This window comes from Musca autumnalis, unplaced genomic scaffold, assembly GCF_047663935.1.
Source record: "Musca autumnalis isolate F117 unplaced genomic scaffold, ASM4766393v1 scaffold_3, whole genome shotgun sequence".
Taxonomy (NCBI): domain Eukaryota; kingdom Metazoa; phylum Arthropoda; class Insecta; order Diptera; family Muscidae; genus Musca; species Musca autumnalis.
Window position 1 is genome coordinate 184,907,279 of NW_027411866.1, and position 19,875 is coordinate 184,927,153.

The 19,875-nt window shown below is 36.9% G+C and overlaps 2 protein-coding genes across 3 annotated transcripts; both read right to left on the reverse strand.

Annotated features, from left to right (window-relative positions):
- Nucleotides 1–578: 578 nt before the first annotated feature.
- On the reverse strand, nt 579–1,103 carry LOC141398377 (uncharacterized). The gene has a single exon (XM_073975663.1). The coding sequence runs from the start codon at nt 1,101–1,103 to the stop codon at nt 579–581; it is 525 nt and encodes a 174-aa protein (XP_073831764.1).
- Nucleotides 1,104–11,146: 10,043 nt separating this feature from the next.
- Nucleotides 11,147–19,603, reverse strand: LOC141398577 (uncharacterized). 2 transcript variants are annotated; one of them, XM_073975976.1, is made up of 3 exons: nt 19,503–19,603; nt 11,953–12,872; nt 11,147–11,868 (listed from the first exon to the last, which is right to left on the reverse strand). In XM_073975976.1, exons 1-3 carry the CDS (start codon nt 19,524–19,526, stop codon nt 11,265–11,267), a joined length of 1,548 nt encoding a protein of 515 aa, XP_073832077.1. In that variant the 5' UTR covers nt 19,527–19,603; the 3' UTR covers nt 11,147–11,264. The 2 variants fall into 2 exon arrangements, with proteins under 2 accessions (XP_073832077.1, XP_073832076.1); XM_073975975.1 differs by having other exon boundaries at nt 11,147–12,872.
- Nucleotides 19,604–19,875: the final 272 nt, after the last annotated feature.

Consider the following 19,875-nt stretch of genomic DNA (forward strand, 5'->3'; position numbering starts at 1 on the left):
TGGATTCAGAAAACGGTAAAACCTCGTTTCACCATTATAATGGGAAGAGTATTGATATGGTTGGCGCAAGACCTGCCAGTACGAAACCCTGCTTGTTCGCATCGCAGTATTGACTATACAGCTGGGCGTATTCAGTTTAGCAGTAGGGAAGCCATAAGTTTCGCAACAGAGTTAAGTAATGTTATGCCTCGCCAATTCTTACATTCCTTCAGGTCACCTTTTTTGGGAATTGTAATTATTACTCCTTCTTTCCATGCGTCTTGGATACTGATGTTGTCCATGATGTACGTATAATAGGCGTCAGAGCATCGACTAACGATGGGACACCATATTTAAGCAATTCAGCTGGTATGTTATCAGGACCACTGGATTTACCATTTCATCTGGAGTTGGAGGGTGTGTTGGTATGTCTCATCTTTGGTTTCGCCTTGATATAGTTTGGAGTGGCTGATAGTTCTGTGAGTTTGTGGAATTTTCCGAAAAAAATTCACGCCATCGATTAAGTTGTTCGACTGGTGTTGTGAGTTCGGTTCCGTTTTTGTCTCTAATCGATGCAGTACTTCTTATGTTGCTGCCACTTAGTTTTTAATTGCTGCGTAAACTTGCCGCATGTTCCCAACATTCGATGCTTGTTCAGCTTCGTCGGCTATGTTGTTGTAGTACATTTCTCGGTCTATGCGCGCAAGTGTTTTAACATTGTTTGCTGTTATTCTGTATTCTAGCTTGGCAACGTTCTTTTCCTCGCTAGTCTTGGCTGTTTCCATGCGGTGTTTTGCCTCTTCCGTTTTTTTTATTTCGGCCCATGTTACGTCAGTTATCCACGGCTTTCTTCTGTTTACAGCATGTCCAAGAAAGGTCTGTGCACTACGGTTGCACGCATCAACTATCGTTTGCCATGAGTCATCACTTCGGGCCCTGTTGTTTAGTTGAATATTTAGTGCGGTGTTGTATGCTTCGACAGTACTCTGATTTTGTAGACGGTTTATATTGTATTTGTAACCCTTCTTTGTCTTTTTAATAGCAGCTGGTCGAAGACGAAAGACACCTACCAAGAGTTGATGGTCGCTATCGATGTCTACGCCACGCCTGGTCTTTACATCCATTAAAGATCCCACAAATAGCTTGCTTACTATAATATGGTCAATTTGGTTTCTTATCCTTCTTATCAGACGCATCCTTCACATATATTGGCCCAATGTAATAACAACAAACGAGCTGCTCACTATGACGAATAATATTCCAGTCGACATAGAAATAAAGAAACGAAAATGGACTTGGATTGGGCACATTCTAAGACGACCCAATGGTGACATTACGAAGTCGGCACTGCAGTGGAATCCACAGGGTCACCGAAGACCAGGTCGGCCCCGAACGACATGGATTAGATGTGTTGAAAGAGAACACGAAGCCCTCAACAAAACATGGAACCAGGTCAAATGTTTAGCTAACGACAGAAGAAGATGGAAATAATTTGTTACCGCCCTATGTTCAACACGAACTTTGTTTGTTGAGATGTTTTCATATCATTTTGCATCACATTTCTTTATCAAATAAAAAATGACATATATAACTCAAAAAATGAGTTAGAGAATCGCACTACTGATCAGTTTTCCCTTGCCATTTTTTTGTCGCACAGTGTCATTGTGCATTCTCGATATATATTAAGATCGATGTATTTAAATGACTAATATTTCGATGTATTATTTTACTTCTGACCAAAACCAAAGGGAACCCTTTGGAAGAGAAATTGAGCACACAAACCAAAAAATGAAGATTCTTACTCATACACATATTAGGCAGTAGTTCCGGGTACTTAACCGATACATTTTTATAATTTACACCAGGGGAATGGTCAAGAGATATTTTTCCATATATAAGGTACATTGCCGAAATGTGTCCGGCATAAATTAAAATATGTACCAAAAATTAAATTTGTCTATTTTCCACACAAACGATATGATAAATTTCATCCGCAAAATCGTGCAAAATTTATCAGAATTTGTCAGAAAATTTGTCAAAATTTAACTATATATAACTGCGTGATTATGGTTACACTACCAACAATTAAAACTGTGGGATAGATGTATAGTTTAGGATGTATTCTCCGATAAATATTATCTGATCATCTTTATAAATTACATACTCAGACCTTATGACCTACAGAGCAGCTTTAAAGTCGGGTAAAAATTATGTTTTAGATAAAATTTACCCACCAATTTACCAACACCTCCATACAAAATTTCCTGACGATAGGTCCATAATCGCGTTATCTCGTCGAGATAATGGTATAACACAAGGGAATTTACGACAAACATTTCGCGGTGTTACATAAATTTGAGTCAGAGGTATAACAAGCAAAAAAGTATCAGTCGGCTTTGCCGACAGAGATATACCCTCAGCTTATGTCTGGGGTATTTTCAGAATTTTGTGGCCAGGAAGCATGGACTCTCATGTAGCCCCACATACCGAAAATCGGGAGATACCATTCTATGAGGGCTATATCAAAACGTGAACCGATATAGCCCATTTTCAATACCAATCATCCTTGTAATGATAGAAACTTCGATACCAAATCACAATCCTCTATCTTAAAAATTGCGAGTTTTATCTTGATTGCAACACACAGACGGACAGACGGGCATGGTTATATCGACATAGAATTTTAGCCTGAACAAGAATTTATATGGTAAAAACCAAAAATGTTTTACAATCGATGAATCTGAGTTTCACCCATTCAGAATTCGCGAACTGTTAACATATTCTGTATAGTATGACTGAAATTTTTTAAAATGAAGTGTTTTAGGAGGGATCCCATAATGTCGACTATAAAATTTATTTTCGTGGAAGCTGTGTTGGCATTAATGTAGAAAAATGGGTTGAAGCCAACACGTTTCTTTATGTTCCCTTCCGATTTCTGGCTTAACCTTACATTTCATAGACCTATGCCCAAAGAAAGACTCAAAGAATACTCCATGGTCAACATGATACTAGTGTATGATTTTTCGATATATCCACTGTATCCACCTAAAATTGATGCTGACATTTTGAAGCCGGACGCGCAGCAACATAATATTCAAAACTCATAATTGGATTCCCGTGGGGGATTGCTAGATCCTCTATCGGGACCCTCCCATTGGCGAATTGGGGACGTTCGACTCGCTAAATAAACGAGTCGGATACCAGGGAAATAAAATACCTGGGGGTGACCAAAAACTAGCCTAAGGCACTGCTGCCTGTGCCTTAGTATCACTGGAAGGCGGAGGTTGAGTGAACCGGAACGGCTATCATTGAAATACTATCGGGGCAGTGGCATCCACATAAACGGCGATTAAACGGCAGCTATTATCCCAAGCGTCTGTCCTCCATGTTGGGAGCGGCTTACATATCACTGCTAGTCTGGAAGCTTAGTTGGCAGCCCCATCCCAGAATCGAGTGCATCAGGGTAATCGCCTGGTCACTTTAAACCCCATGATTACAGAAACCACAAGAAGATACAACAATCAAAACCCCCCCTCGATGACGACCTTGGGAATGAAAACAAGGACACGATTTGGAACATGGAATATTCGCACAATGTTTGAACCCTCAAAACTTGCCCCGATAACAAAAGAGTTCTGCAGATATAAACTAACACTCCTTGGCCTCTGCGAAACAAGATGGCCGGACAATGGAGAATTTTCAGCAACCGATAATGTAACCTTTTTATACTCGGGCAAACCAGCTGGACAGCCAAGATCTAGTGGAGTTGGGCTTCTCCTTTCCAAAAATGCCAAGGAAGCACTTGCTGAGTGGAAACCCCATACGGCATAGGAAGAATGAACGAAAATGGTACACTTTTGGCAGAAACATGCGCCAACAACGCTCTTGTGATAGGTGGTACACTATTCCCTCACAAGAGAATTCACAAAGCCACATGGATATCTCCGGATTGTTTAACGGAAAATCAGATAGACCACATCGCCATCAGTAAAACATGGAGAGGGTCACTTCTGGATGTGTGTGTAAAAAGAGGAGCAGATGTAAGTAGCGACCACCATCTACTGATAGGAACACTCAGGTTTAAGGTAGCAGTAATTAGAACAGAAAGAACAAAAAACGTAGACCACGATATGATGTTGCCAAACTACAAGAGGAGACCGTGCGGAACAGATACTCAAGGAAACTTGATGCAAAATATGCCGAATTACAAGCCGTCGAAAGTTCTAACGTAAATGATTACTGGGAAAAGGCTAAGTCCACAATTTTAGAAACAGCCGCCGAATATCTAACTGCCACGAGAGCACCCAGGAAATGCTGGATATCAGACGATACGTGGATGCTCATCGAACAGCGGAAAAACATAAAGTCTCAACTAAACGCAGCCAGAACAAGATCGATAAAACTTACCTTAAACAGACACTACAATGAGTTGGATAAGAAAGTTAAAAAAAGTGCCAGAAACGACAAAAGACATTGGGCAGAAAATATGGCAGTACAAGCGGAAACTGCAGCATCATCCAACAAAACAAAAGAAATGTACCAAACAATAAAGAAGCTCAGTGGAAAAAAGACAAAATTTTCAAAAGGTAAACCTTTAGTTGGCCCAGATGGAACATCACACACAAACAGCCAATCTCAACTCAATGTATAGGTACATCACTATACCAACATTCTGTCCATAAACCAAACAGTTTGGAACTCAAATATCTGCAACTGTGAGCATCACGAGACAAGAGACGACATAACCACAGCACCTCCTTCCATAGACGAAATATGTCATGCCATACACTCCGGTTCATCTGAATAGAACCTACCAATATTTGTCGACAAATACCGTTATATCAGAGGAAAGGAGAGGAATTGTAAATTATCATTTTGTGGACATGTAAAGTATATAGTAGCCGATATTTTCAATACCTAACATGTTTCACTTATGCGATATAACGGTACTTTTTACTCGCTTTATGAAAAAATGTCAAAATATTTGCATTTTTAATGGTTCACCAGGATAGAACCACCCTAAGAATTTACATAAATCCTTCGTTAGATGTGGTAAACTTTAACAAAAAACTATTTATAATTATAAATAAATGCCTTTTAGGTTGATTGCCAAAAAATATTGTGCAAAAATTTGTATTAGGGTCTTGAAATTTGATGAAAATCGAGGCTTAGAGCTCCAAAAAATATTTTTATGAAGAAATCGGTACAAACAATTTATAAAGACAAAATTTTATACTGAATTATGTTCAAAATTGTCTATACTACAATAAAATTACAAAAAAGTCACATTTGATAGGTTTATGAGTCCGAAACAGAGGAAATATAGTAAAGCTAATTCAAAATTCTACCTTTCCAATCCAAAATTTGATATTTTATCTCAGGAAAGTGAATGCAAATCGATGGGTTCCACCCAGTTTCGTTGGCTGTGGACATCTACAGGCCCAAACAATAAAGAAAATTCCACCGCCGAACGTTTCATGTCAACATCAAGGGCTTTGATTTAGAAGATATCGCATGACAAGGAAAGCACAGAAACATAGGCGCTATTTTTTGTGTAATAACGGATCAGAAAAATTTTTCGGTACTTATACTATAAGGAAAAGATGTGTGAACATCATAACCATCAAAATTCAACCCTGTCCTATCGAAAAAATTAACGTCAAAATTCAACCCTGTCCTATCGAAAAAATTAACGTCTGCCTTTCCCTATCGCTAAGCTGTTTCTTCACATCAAATGTCTTAGAACCTTTTGAAATTCCAAGGACTTGATGGTGAGATGGAGCGTTCGGCGGTGTAATTTTCTTTATTTTTTGGACCTGTAGATGTCCACAGCCAACGAAACTGGGTGGAACCCATCGATTTGCATTCACTTTCCTGAGATAAAATATCAAATTTTGGATTAGAAAGGTAGAATTTTGAATTATCTTTACCATATTTCCTCTGTTTCGGACTCATAAACCTACCAAATGTGACTTTTTGTAATTTTATTGTAGTATAGAAAATTTTGAACATAATTCAGTACAGAATTTTGTTTTTATAAATTGTTTCTACCGATTTCTTCATAAAAATATGTTTTGGAGCTCTAAGCCTAGATTTTCATCAAATTTCAAGACCCTAATACAAATTTTTGCACAATATTTGTTGTCAATCAACACTAAAGGCATTTATTTATAATTATAAATAGTCTTTTGTTAAAGTTTGCCACAACTAACAAAGGATTTGTGTAAATTCTTTGGGTGGTTCTGTCCTGGTGAACCATTAAAAAATGCTAATATTTTGGCATTTTTTCATAAAGCGAGTAAAAAGTAACGTTATAACGCATATGTGAATCATGTTAGGTATTGAAAATATCAGGTACCATATACTCTACATGTCCACAAAAATATAATTTTCAATTCCTCTCCTATCGTCAGATATAACGGTATTTGTAGACAAATATTGGCTGGTTCTATTCAGATGAACCGGAGTGTATCATCTTTAAACCAGTAAGGAAAGGATCAAAGTCGGGCGGGGCCAACTATATAATACCCTACACCACTGTGAATATGTAAAATATAAATCGGAGCTATATCCAGATCTTAACCGATTTTGATATAATTTGGCACATTTATTTCCAGACCGAATTCAGTCACACATTCCAAATATCATTGAAATCGGACTTATATATCGTGTTTGGAGCTGAAAATACACGAAATCGGCCGAAAATATATATGGGTGCTATATCCAAATCTGAACCGATTTCGATATAATTTGGCACATTTATTTCTAGACTGAATTCGGTCACACATTCCAAATTTCATCGAAATCGGAAATATATAGCGTGTTTGGTACAGAAAATACGTGAAATCGGCCGAAAATATATATGGGAGCTATATCCAAATCGGAACCGATTTCGATATAATTTGGCACACTTATTTCTAGACCGAATTCAGTCAAACATTCCAAATTTCATCAAAATCGGACGTATATAGCGTGTTTGGTGCAGCAAATACGTGAAATCGGGCGAACATATATATGAGAGCTATATCCAAATCTGAACCGATTTCGATATAATTTGGCTCAATTTAAGTGGCGAAATTTCGTGGCCACTGGGAACAACATATGTAAAATGTCAGCTAGTTCAAGCAAAAAATGTGGCTAAGATTCCTAAAATACCTTAAATCGGGAGGTATCGTTATATGGGGACTATACCGAACCGTGGACCTATCTTGACAATTTTTAGTGGAGCAATTTCGCGGCCATTGAGAACCTCAAATGTAAAATTTCAGCTAGTTTGGGCAAAAAATGTGGCTAAGATCCATAAAATACCTTAAATCGGGAGGTATCGTTATATGGGGACTATACCGAACCGTGGACCTATCTTGACAATTTTTAGTGGAGCAATTTCGCGGCCATTGGGAACCTCAAATGTAAAATTTCAGCTGGTTTGGGCAACAAATGCGGCTAAGATCCTTAAAATACCTTAAATCGGGAGGTACCGTTATATGGGGGCTATACCAAAACTTGGACCGATATAGCCCATCTTCGAACTTGATCTTCCGACGGCTAAAAAATGGTATTCCCCAATTTTCAGCGAAATCGGTCAACAAACGCGACCTGTATGTTGCAAACGGACGGACGGACATGCATAAATCGACTCAGAAAGTGATTCTATGTATATCCCTAGAAGGAACTATGGGTCTATCTCGCTTCCTTTTGTATGTTACATACAAATGCACTAACACATAATACCCCTTACCTTATAGTGGTGTAGGGTATAAAAATAGTAAATCAGCAGGCATTGACGAAATCGCACCTGAAATGTTAAAAGTAAACCCACTCACAAGTGCATTGATCTTATGTCCAGTCGTCAACAACTTTTGGAGTACTGGGAAATTGTCATCCGACCTAAAGGAAGGACTGGTAATGAATTTGCCAAAAAAAGCAATCTTTCTCAATGCTCAAACTACAGGGGCATAACTCTTTTGAGCATGGCAAATAAAACAATTACATATATTTTAAACGACCGAATTTCATCAGCAATTGCACCCGAACTAAGAAAGCAGCAAGCTGGCTTTCGACAAAACTATTCCTGTGTGGATCACATAAATACTCTAAGAATCATCATAGAGCAATCTATAGAACTAAGATCATCATTGTATCTAACGTTCATAGACTTTCAAAAAGCATTCGACACTATATCCCACAATGCCATATGGGCGTCCCTAGTATGCAAGGGTGTTCCAACAAAAATAATCGACCTTATTAAAGCTCTCTATGATGACTCACACTGCAGAATTTTGCACGACGGCTTAACTAGCCAGAGAATTAAAATATGTGCAGGAGTAAGACAAGGATGCGTATTATCGCCGCTCCTTTTTAACATTGTTCTAGATACGGTGATGGCTGCTGCGACGCGGGAGCTTGGCGGCATCATTTGGGGTTTAAACGGCAGATTGACTGATTTAGACTACGCTGATGATATATGCCTCTTGTCGCATCAGAACTCAAACATGCAACATCAAATCAACCAAGTTCAGGAGTATGCGCAAAGAGCTGGCCTTCATATAAATGTATCCAAGACTAAATGCATGCGCATCAATGCTGGAAACGCAACACCATTAACCTTGGACAACACCCCTTTGGAAGAAGTAGAAGAATTTATCTATTTCGGCAGTATGTTAACGTCGACATGGGTGTATCTGAAGTAGATATAAATAGCCGCATGCGAAAGGCAAAACAAGCATTCGGAGCACTCAACAATATATGGAGATCCTCGCAAATCAGACGTAGTACAAAAATACGTTTATTCAACTCAAATGTAAAATCTGTCCTATTGTACGGATGCGAAACATGGAACATGTCCTCAAGAATAGCGAACTCACTCCAGGCATTCGTCAATAGATGCTTGAGAAGAATTTTGAGAATACATTGGCCTAATGTGATTACAAACCAATCTCTTTATGAAAGGTGCAACCAAAATCCAATAGTCAAGGAAATCAGACTAAGAAAATGGAGATGGATCGGTCATACACTAAGGAAACAAGAAGGAAATATTGCCAAAGAAGCCCTTGAGTGGAACCCGCAAGGTAGCCGCCGTAGAGGTAGACCTTTGCTAACGTGGAGACGGCAAGTTTTAGAAGAACTGAGGAAGGCGAATAAATCATGGAATGAAATTAAAATTTTAGCTTTAAATAGAAATAATTGGAAAAATTTTGTTGTGGCCCTATGTTCCACCTAGGAACCTGGATATTAATAATAAAATAAATAATAATAATTGGATTATAGAACTCGTGATTTTACATGTATATCTCATGAGTGTGCTCCATACAGCATCCTAGTAATTGAAGTCTGAAGACCAAAATTTTATGCGTGAATATTAATAAAAAAAACCTTTTTTCCAATTTTTTGCTAAATAAATTTTTTGTAAAATTTACAAGTTTCATTGAATTTCCTTTGAACACCGCGTGAATTTAGTTTTTTTACGCGACGGATCTAATGAGCCCTTCCGCGATCAAAAACATCCACTAAAACCGCGGATATAGATACCTTGAAAATAGGTAAATCAGTAAAAATATATTTTGACAAATTTGACAAAATAAAACCGCGATTTTCTTTAAAATATTTTACGTAAATGGAATCTTTTATACGTGAATATATTTGCAAAAATGCGTGTCATAAATTGCAGAGATGCGCAAGTAATATGAGTCTTTTACACAAAATAGAAAGTGGAAGCACATCCGTGGTTCTTGAAGAATCTATTTGAAATAGGTGTATATTGACGTATTTCTGATGGGCGCTAATGAAACCGGATGCGCATCAAAATCATATGCACATTGCGCGACTTTTACCCACTGTTTTTCGCATTGTGAGATGCAACTGACGGCGCAGTACCAACATTGATCGCCACGAGAATTCATGTTACAATCTTGTGGACAGATTGGAGTTGGTTCGAGGGTTGCACGAAAACTATCTGGCTGGCCTAGGCAACATCGCGTCATTTGAAATTTTTGTTGGACAGTTTGACAGTTTTCAGCCTATATGTACTCAGGATAGTTTGTTATACGACCTTGTGTTGTGGTGTTTACAGTCACTTCAAAAAATCACATTGCAAAAAAAAAAACATTTTCGTCCGATCATTTTTCAAAAATTTCGACGTGAATAATCACGGCAAGAGCGCATCCATCAAATTAAATCTTTATATGTTTATAAAGGGTCATCCTATAGCACTACGAAAAACTGGTTTAATGAATTCAATCGTGGCCGACACTAGCCAAAAAACGAAGGTCGTCCAAAATCGGTCGTTGTGCCAGAAAAAAATTAAGCCGTACCGTGAGATAGAGGCATCCTTGGGCATTTCTTCCACCAAATAACATTTGATATTGCATGAACAACTCGCCGCAAAAATAGATTTTTCTCGTTAGATCCAGCAAAATTGGACAATCGCACAAAAAAAGGCTCTTGTGTTTATAAGATCGTCACAGACGACGAATCATGGATCTATGCTTAGGAGCCCGAAACAAAACAGGAATCGACCGTTTAGGTCTTCGAAAGCCGGCCAAATCCAACGAAAGTTGTTTATGTAAGAAGCACTTCGAAGCAGATGGCTGACTGTTTCTTCGGCAAAACTTAGGTTAATTCTGTGTGGTACACTACAATATGTTTGCCAGAAGTCTCCTGAGAAATTCGAGAAACGAACGAGAGAAGACAAATCATTCTGCATTATGACAATGCAAGCTCTCACACATCAATTCAAACCAGCACCTGGTTGACCGGACAAAACGTGGAATTGATGGGTCATCCGCCATACAGCCCTGACTGGGGATCCAATGACTTTATTTGATGGCAGCAATTCAAGAAAAAGGCGTGGCCAACGATTTTCGTAGCCAGAAGATGCTGTAAAAACGTTCAAAAACCATGTTTTGGTGGTATCTAAAGCATGAAAACGCGTAAAAATTATGCTGGAGACTACTTATGAAAACAATAAAACTATTTTTGGTGGTATATATTCGTGATTTCATTGTTAGGCCAGATAGTTATCGTATATAATGTAAATATCGTACCTGAAGACCAACCCTATCCATCGCAGTGGAATAACGCCTGCAGATACCAAGGCAAACTCGAATGCTTTTAGCCCAACTAAGATCCCGACTATGCATCTGTCTCAATTCGTCCCGTATTTATTTTATTAATAATATTTAATATTTATTTAAATTAATTTAAAATTACTACATCTTTATATATTTACAAATAAATTAAATATAGTTATTGTTTGTACTATTTAATAAAATATTTACGTTTATATATCAGGGATAACCATCATTATATTCATCACTGTCCAAGCCCTGAACATGTCCAGCAGTGTAGCTATCATGACCGGTATATGTTTCTATGGTGGGAGTTTTGGCGAACATTTCTGGCCAATCAATAGTTGGACTTTTTTTCGGAACCGGAGGAACAACATTTGGCAACTCATCGAGGAGTGTATTGTGATGTACCTGAGATGCAGAAGTTACCACTTCATGGGAGGTATCTTTGGGATATCGTGTAGGTTTTTGATAAATGTAGGTGCTAGGTGATAGTGGTTGCTTCTCGTAGCCAACATTATGTTCAATATTTGAATTATCTGCATAGTGACTATTTCCTCGATAATGTTCTGCATATGGTTTCTTATATTCTTCAACATGATCATTATATTCAGCATGTTTTGGGTGGTACTGTGGTTGGGGTGCATAATAAATTGATTCCTCACTACTCGAATGTTCTTCATGATGTGGTTGGGAATATGTCGCCGGATGATGATACGGATTTTCTTTAATTGGAGGCTTATACAAGGGTTTAGGATGATATTGAGTTTGCCCTCTAATTTCATGCTTGGGTATGTTATAAATTGATTCTTCATTCGGTTCCCTAGAAATATAATTTTGGTGAGATGATGTGGGTATGTATTCATAATGATTCTCCGGTCTCTCATGATATGAAGAGGCTTTATACTTTTGTGGAATATATGGTTGTTGAATGCTATTGCTTTCTTCTATATATTTTACTCCGTCCTCGGGTACTCTCGGCCCGTGTTCAATATATTCATGAGAATCAGGAGAAGTATTATATTCATGATGTTCCGGTGTGCCATTATATTGTTGAATTTCATAATCTGGTCGGCTGAAATGAGAACTTAAAGCCGTATGTTTGGAATATGGTTGATATGTGTGGACATCTTCGACGATTTTAGGCTTCTCGTAAACATAATAATCTTCTGATTGTATATAAGAGACAGGCTTAGAAACATGTTCTTCATAATCATAATGTGCACTTTTAAGAGCATTATAATCTTCTAAAGACCCACTATGGCTTGGTGGTGTTATAACTTTATAAATCTCTTCCCTTAGTTTGGGTTGCTCATAGATCGAAACAGGTTTATGATATTGCGGTTCATGTTCTGATATTATTTTTATTGTTTCTTTATGGGTTTGTGTTCGATAGCCTGAGTTTTGTGGATAATAATGCAATGGTTCTGTTGTTACCAATTTCACAGTTTTTGCTGGTGATGGCTTTTTCTCAATTATACGCAATGTTTCTACATGCTGTGATGGTGGTGGATGCAGAGGTTTCTTAACAGTTTCCTCAATAACGGTATATGTATCGACTTTGGGGACTTTTGCCTCTTCATCTTCTACTGTGGCCTCCGATGTATCTGTTTCAGGTTTATTATCCAATTCCGAGAGAATTATATTTTCAAATAAGGGTTCCTGAAGATGTGTCGGTTTCTTATGCGGTTTTCGTCTATGATGAAAATGATGTATATGCTTGTGTACTATATTCTTTGGTACGTGTAGCTTTATATGAACATATTCATCGACAAAGGTAGGGTCACTTGTGCTTAAACCTATTTGGATTATACACCAAATACTTAGCTGCAAAAAGGAAATAAAAGAAATGATGATTTAAATTAATATTTGATTTTCTTTTTCATAAAATACGCATTCAATCTAACCACATCCATTGAAAACATGACATGATCGAAAGTATAATACGATATAACTATTGTGACCATATTTGGGAAGAATAACATTATAAATATATGGTTAAATTTTTATCAAGTAAAAAAGAATCTGTTGGCTCCTAATTACCTTAACCTATGACTGTACTAACAAAAACGGACAGCAGTGGTGGATCTAAATGTCCTATGAACATATCCCTAATTTGAAATGTACATAAATGCTATTTATTTCGTAGGTGACAAAAGATGTTTTAGAAGCTTCCAGCGTAAATTTGCAATTTTTTTTCTCACAAGGACTACATTCGATGGCAATTTTAAAGCAATCCTCGAACAGTCCTTAATGGGTGACCCCCACTTGTAAATTGCAGAAAATGGAAAAAAATTATCGGCTTATTTTAAAATAGAAGTAGCATAGAATATATGGCAAAACTTTCATGACGATCGGGACAATATTGTCTGAGATATGAGCTTTGGAAGGGAAAATTTTATTGTGTTTTGTATGCAACATAAAAACTTGGAACGTGATTTTTTCGAAATGGCATTTTGAAAACGGTGCCAACTCGAAAACTAATGAACCGATTTCGTATAATTTTGTGGGGTTATCAAGGACATCATAATCTAGTCCTTGATTTATTGATTTTATTTTTAAAAAAATTGTTTGCCTGTTTTATGACCAGAAAACTTAAATTTTTGTAATATCTAATATTTTAAAAAAAAATTGATCGATGAAGGACTAGATTTTTATGTTCTAAATAAGCCCAAAAAATATAACGATCGGTTACTTAGTTTTGGAGCTTTGGAGGTCATTTGCCAAAAAACAATATAATATTTGCCAACAAAAAAATCAGACACTGTATAGATGTGCTCTTTCAGATGAAAAATAAATCTGCGAAAAAAAATTGTTAATTTTCTTAAAAAAAAAAAAATCATGTCAAATGGCCTTTTTTGGGCTTTACAAGTGGAGATCGTCCCTAAATTGCACATAATCGAAAATGTTGAGTTTTTATGAGAGAGAAGTTACCCGATATAGTCCATCTTGGAATTTGAATTAAGATTGAGAGAAATATTACGATGTGCTAAGGCTGTGTCACTCCACTCCTCCATCCATTTAGTTGGTCTACATTGATATGGGGACTATGTGAAGACGTTGACCTATACCGACTAATTTCATTTGGAATGTTTTAAATACCAAATTCCAGCCATTTCAGTGGTATATTGAGACTAAAACCTTGAAAATACCGAAAATCGGGAGGTACCGTTTTATGAGGTCCATACCCACTTTGTATCCCCAACGAAGACTAAGTACCAAATTTCAGCCATTTCGGTGTGATAATGAGGCCACAACATTCGAAATACCACAAATCGGGACTTACCGTTCTACGGGGGTTATATCAAAACCTGGGCTCTGCGAATAGAGGCCCCAAAACAAAATCAACCCAAACGTGAAGTTCAAAATTGCCCCAAAATTGGGGTATACGTGCATTATGAAGTTTGACCCCATTATGTTGTGTGCATTTTTGGCCCCAAAATAATGCAAAATTAGCCCAATATCAAAAAAGAAAAATTAACCCAAAATTGGGACAATTTTTCATTGGGCATTTTTACCCCAAATCAAAAAAATCAAATTCACTCCAAAAACAGTATTTTTTAGGCTAACAGGCTGTTCATGTATGTCGACCGAAAGGTTTTTTGCGCTTCGAAAGTGGAAAAAAATCGTTTTCTGTTCATGTAAACGCCTTCCAAACGAAAATCGATGCGACCGACAAGCCATACGAAATAACACGTAAACGTACACTTTTCCATTAAATTTGGGTTTATGTATTTCGAAAGGACTGTCTCTTATAGAAAGAGAATGTCAAAATCACTCACTTGCTTTGTAGCTGCCGAGTAGAACGTAAACTCGCGAATAACACCGAAAATCTTAAAACAAATTTATGCAACACAATCTTGAAACAAAATAAAAATGTTATAGACACCTTTTAATGGTGGTTTCATTCATTATTTTGAAGAAATCAATAAAATAAAATAATTGAAAATACCGACACATTTTATTTTTCAAACAAAACAAATCACACATATTCCAATGTTTGTATGTATATGTGGATATTCTTTTCATTTCTCATTTGGCTCTCATTTATGGAACATAGTTGTACAAATGTACATTCAAATTAGTAGTATTTCGCATAGGATACGTAACGGCAGTCGCACTATAGTTTGCGAAATACATGAACGCATTTTTAGACGGATGTGAGTGACTGCTTTCCTTTCGTACAGGTTTCCGTGCGACATACATGAACAGGAGGTAAAACTATTATTGTGTCTTACTGGTTCCCTGCAATAAGGACGAAAGGATGAATGTTGAATTTAAAAGTTATATACATCGCGCAATTTTTTCATTACCCCTACCGATCCCTTCAACCATCCTGACGCTATCCTACAAGCTGTCACTATAGCAAAACAATCCAAAGGTAAAACAATTATTTTTACTGACAGTTTAGCTTCGTTCCCGAACTTTTTAATAGTAAAACTCGTAAAAGAGAGAACTGTAAACAAATTATTCTCACATAAAAGTTTTTTGAAATAGTTCGGGAACGGAAAAATGGAAAATACGTCAAAAAAACTGAAACAAATGTCAAAGTCAGCGTATGAGCCAATCAGACGCCGGCAACCACTTTACTATTTTTTACACGAGTAGAAAGTTTTTAAAGAGAGCGTAATTTAGCGCCGTTTTTGTTTAAAGAGAAGTAAACATTTTACAACTTTTTTATGTACGGGAACGGTTTTTCGGGTAAAATGTGTAAAAGTCGTAAAAATTGTAAAAACTTTTTAGTTCTGTAACAATGCTCTTGTCTGCTATAAAATCAATTTTGAATATATCAAACACCAAATGGGCTGGCATCAAAAAAAATAAGGGACCACCGTAATTTTTCAGGAGATTCCTCTATCTTTCCTCTAAGTCCTTGGTTTTGACTGGCTTAAGCTACCTCGCCTACTTACCTTGCTTGCTTCTGATAAAAGAATAAAAAAGAAAAGGGCAACCTAGTTCGAAATTTGCTCGGCCTTCTTTATTCTTTTATTTTTATTATGTCAGAAATCAAGCAGAAAAGCAAGGCAACCAGGCAGCTTATGTAGCCAGGCCTTTATGTCTTTACCTTAGAATACAACTCTGATTTACTAACACATACATACATTTGTCGTTTGTCTCCCAGCTGTCCACCATTTTTCACATACAGTGGGGATAACAAATTTTTGACATTTTTGTTAAAAAGAAGTGAGATGATAATTGAAATGGGTTGAAAACAAAATAATATGAACAAAAACAAAATATGTGAACGGAAAAGCAAAAGAAATCGACGATTTTCATTCATAATTTTACAACTGTTTTTGCAGTTGTCGGGACGCCTACGTCACACAGGCAAGTTTTGGGGTTTTTGACAATCAATACATGAACTCAACTGTCCTATCACGTGTAAACGCAGGGTTATTGGGTACGGGCTTCTAAACAACTGAAGTGTTATTATTAGTAAAATTGAAACCGAATATTTTTGACACTCACTGTACATATTTTCTGAATGTGTTTAATAAAACGACACTTTGAATACGGAAAAATCGTTTTTAGAGTGTTTTATTTAACTTGTTTTGGTGTCCGTTTAGTTCAAATCTGTTAACACATTTTTAACACAGTAGCAGTTGACCAATCGACTTTGCACGCTTTTGAGATTTGGATGACAATACATGAATATGAAATCAAAACCAATATTGGTCCTTTTTTACAGTGTTTTTACATTGTTTCATTTATCTTGCTTTTCAAATCTGGAAACTCATTATACCCTCAGCATTTATGCTGCCTCCTCGAAATAATGGTTTTAGACCACAAGTATGTTTGGACGAAATGTGTTTCAGACAATTTGGAGTTGATTTAGCCATGTCCGTCCGTCTGTCTGGCTGGAGCGCACGATAACTCTCGAACGGATCAACCAATTAGGTCCAAAATTTGTCTTTCGTAATATTTTGTTTAAAATTAGTTTAAGTTCGAAAATTTTCGGAAAATTTGTGCGCACGATAACTCTTGAAGGGCGTAACGGATTTGATCCATACTTTGTACATCATGAAATTTCTACCAGACTTGGATGAGGTTCCAATATAGACTCAGTCGATCCACTCCTTCGGGTACCTCCCACACAAAATTTCGGAAAAGTTCAGTTTAGGACCTTCTCTCGAATCGCTTCGATTTTTGCTGTAACAACTTGCATTCACTGCCCCCCATACGACGGTACAAGTTTCATCAGCGGCAAGTCGATACTTCCTGAGAAAATAGCATGGAAGTTTCAAAAAACCCCTAGGACACCGTGTGTAGTGGTTGGAGCGCAATATACCTCTCGAACGGATCTGCCGACTTGGGCCAAAATAAGGGATTCGTAATATTTTATCAAAACTTAGATTAAGTTTGAAGATAAGCCATAGCAGTCCACTCCTTCAGGTACTTCCCTCACAAAAGTTCCAAATTGTTCGGAAAAAATGTGCGCACGATAATTCTTGAAGGGAGTGACCGATTTAGTCCATACTTAACACGTCCTAATAAATCTACCAGATATAGATATATCTACCTCCCACACAAAATTTCGGATAAATTCACTTTATGACCTGCTCTCGAGAAACTTTGATTTTTGTTGAAGCAACTTGCATTCGCTACCTCAATTACGACAGTAAAAGTTTTTTTTCCAGGTGCAAGTCCATACTTGTCCATACAGCCCAAAAGGCGTTCAAACTTAGTTTCAGTTCGAAGATTGGCAACAACGTCCTGTACTTCCCTCCAATATTTAAAAATTGTCACTAAAATGATATGCACGATATCCCTTGAACGGGGCAACCAAATTGGTCCAAACGTTGGATCTCATAATATTTTGTCCAAATTTAGTTTAACTCCACCACAAAAGTTCAACAGTTGTTTCAATCTGTTCGTAGATGAAAGTTTCAATTCACATAGACTGAGGGTATATCTCTGTCGGCAAAGCCAAGTCAAGCAAAGCCGACTGATACTTTTTACTTGTTATACCATACACTACTATGTGGGAAAGGTATTCTAAGTTGATTTTGGCCAAAAAGTTTGTAACGCATCGAAATAATGGTCGTAGAGCCATACTTATATATACCAAAATGAATGTCTCGACGAGCTGAGTCGATCTGGGTATGTGTGTCCGTCCGTCCTTGTAATCACGCTACATGTCGCAATTTTGATCGGATCGTCACTAAAGTTTGGGAGTTGATGGGGGGGGGGGGGGGGGGTTGAATGTTATGGCCACTATAATCCATCGAAATGGCTGACATTTTGGTATTAAATCTTCGTTGGGGATTTTTAACTTTCCCCTCTTAATTTGTCGGCATTGGTGTACGCCTTTATATAGCTCCAATAGAACGGTTCATCCCAAGATTGGTTATTTTGAAGGTTGTGGCCACAACAACCCACCGCAATGGCTGAAATTTAGTATTTTGAAGCTTGTGGCCTCAATATTCCACCATTTCGGTGTACAAAACTTTCCACCTTAAGTTTGTAGATATAGGTCAACGCCTTCATATAGCCCCCATAGAACGATACCTCCCAAGATTGGTTATTTTGAAGGTTGTGGCTACAACCACCGCAATGACTGAAATTTGGTATTTTGTCTACGTTGGAGGCTAAAACCTTTCCGACTGAAATTCGTCGGTATAGCACGCATAGAATGGTACCTCCCAATTTTCGTAATTCTGAACGTCAATATCCCACCGAAATTACTGAAATTTGTATTTAGTCTTCCATGGTGTTATAAGACATTCCAGAAGAGAGTTATGAGAATTTGTTTAAGTTTTAGACATATTATCGTATCGAAATTTCGGAAGCATGGTATTTAGTCTTCTAAATTTTCCGCCTAAAAATTTATTTAGTCTTCTAAATTTGAGTCTAAAAATTTCCCGCCAGAAATTTATCGGTATAGATCGACGTTTTGATATAATAGAACGGTACCTCCCGAATTTCGATATTTTGAACTTTAGCCACATTATTTACCGAAATTGCTGACATTTGGTATTCAGTCTTCTTCATAAACGGAAGGAAACTAATTGTTCCATTTTACTTCAATACAACTCGTGGTGGAGGGTATAACAAATTCGGCCCCGTCGAACCTAACGCCTTCTTATTTACAGTTAAGCACAAGTCTTTTACAATATTTTACAAAGATTTTATTTCGGAATTATACTTTTACGGTTTTCTATAATTGATATACTATTTCACAAACGACTTTCTCTTCACGTATGTACGAAAATATTTAGTTCCAACTATTTTTAATGTTTTCATTTGAAGATTCATTAATTCCAATGTAAACTTTCTCTATTTTGATTTTATTTTTTATTACATTTGTTAGTTTTTCGTAATGGGAGTTTGATTATATGTTGATGTCATATTTTCAACAGAATGTGGTCCATATACATATAGCACAGATTTAATGTTCTTGTTAATTCTGTCAATATTTTCCTTTCATTTAATTTGTCACTTTTCTTCCATACTAACTGTTATAATTTTAAAGATTTCCATTTTGTTTTCTATTATTCCAGAAATTCACACGTTAAGACAGCACCATAACTTGTTAATAGCTCCACGTCTAAAATTTGTTTAAACCTCTAAAGAAGTTTTGTTCAAAGATTTTATAGATTTCGGAAGAAGAAATTTCCATAACAGATACCCCCCACACACACAAGCATCCCACAACTGAACTGACCTATGAAAACAGACTTGAAGCATTTTCGAATATTAATTACGTTTTGAAAAATTAATAACGGAATTTGGGAACCTACCTTCTACAACTAACCGGCAACCAAAATATTATTGTTGTTGCTTTTAAGTTAATATAATGAATTTACAAGCATTTAAAAAATAAAGTTGC

Bases quoted from the DNA above. Each gene is read 5' to 3' on its own strand.
- LOC141398377 (XM_073975663.1), bottom strand. From the start codon at position 1,103: ATGGATGTAAAGACCAGGCGTGGCGTAGACATCGATAGCGACCATCAA.
- LOC141398577 (XM_073975975.1), bottom strand. From the start codon at position 19,526: ATGGAAATCTTTAAAATTATAACA. The intron at 12,873-19,502 runs GTTAGTATGGAA...TCCTTTTTGCAG, and splicing joins AAATCTTTAAAATTATAACA to CTAAGTATTTGGTGTATAAT.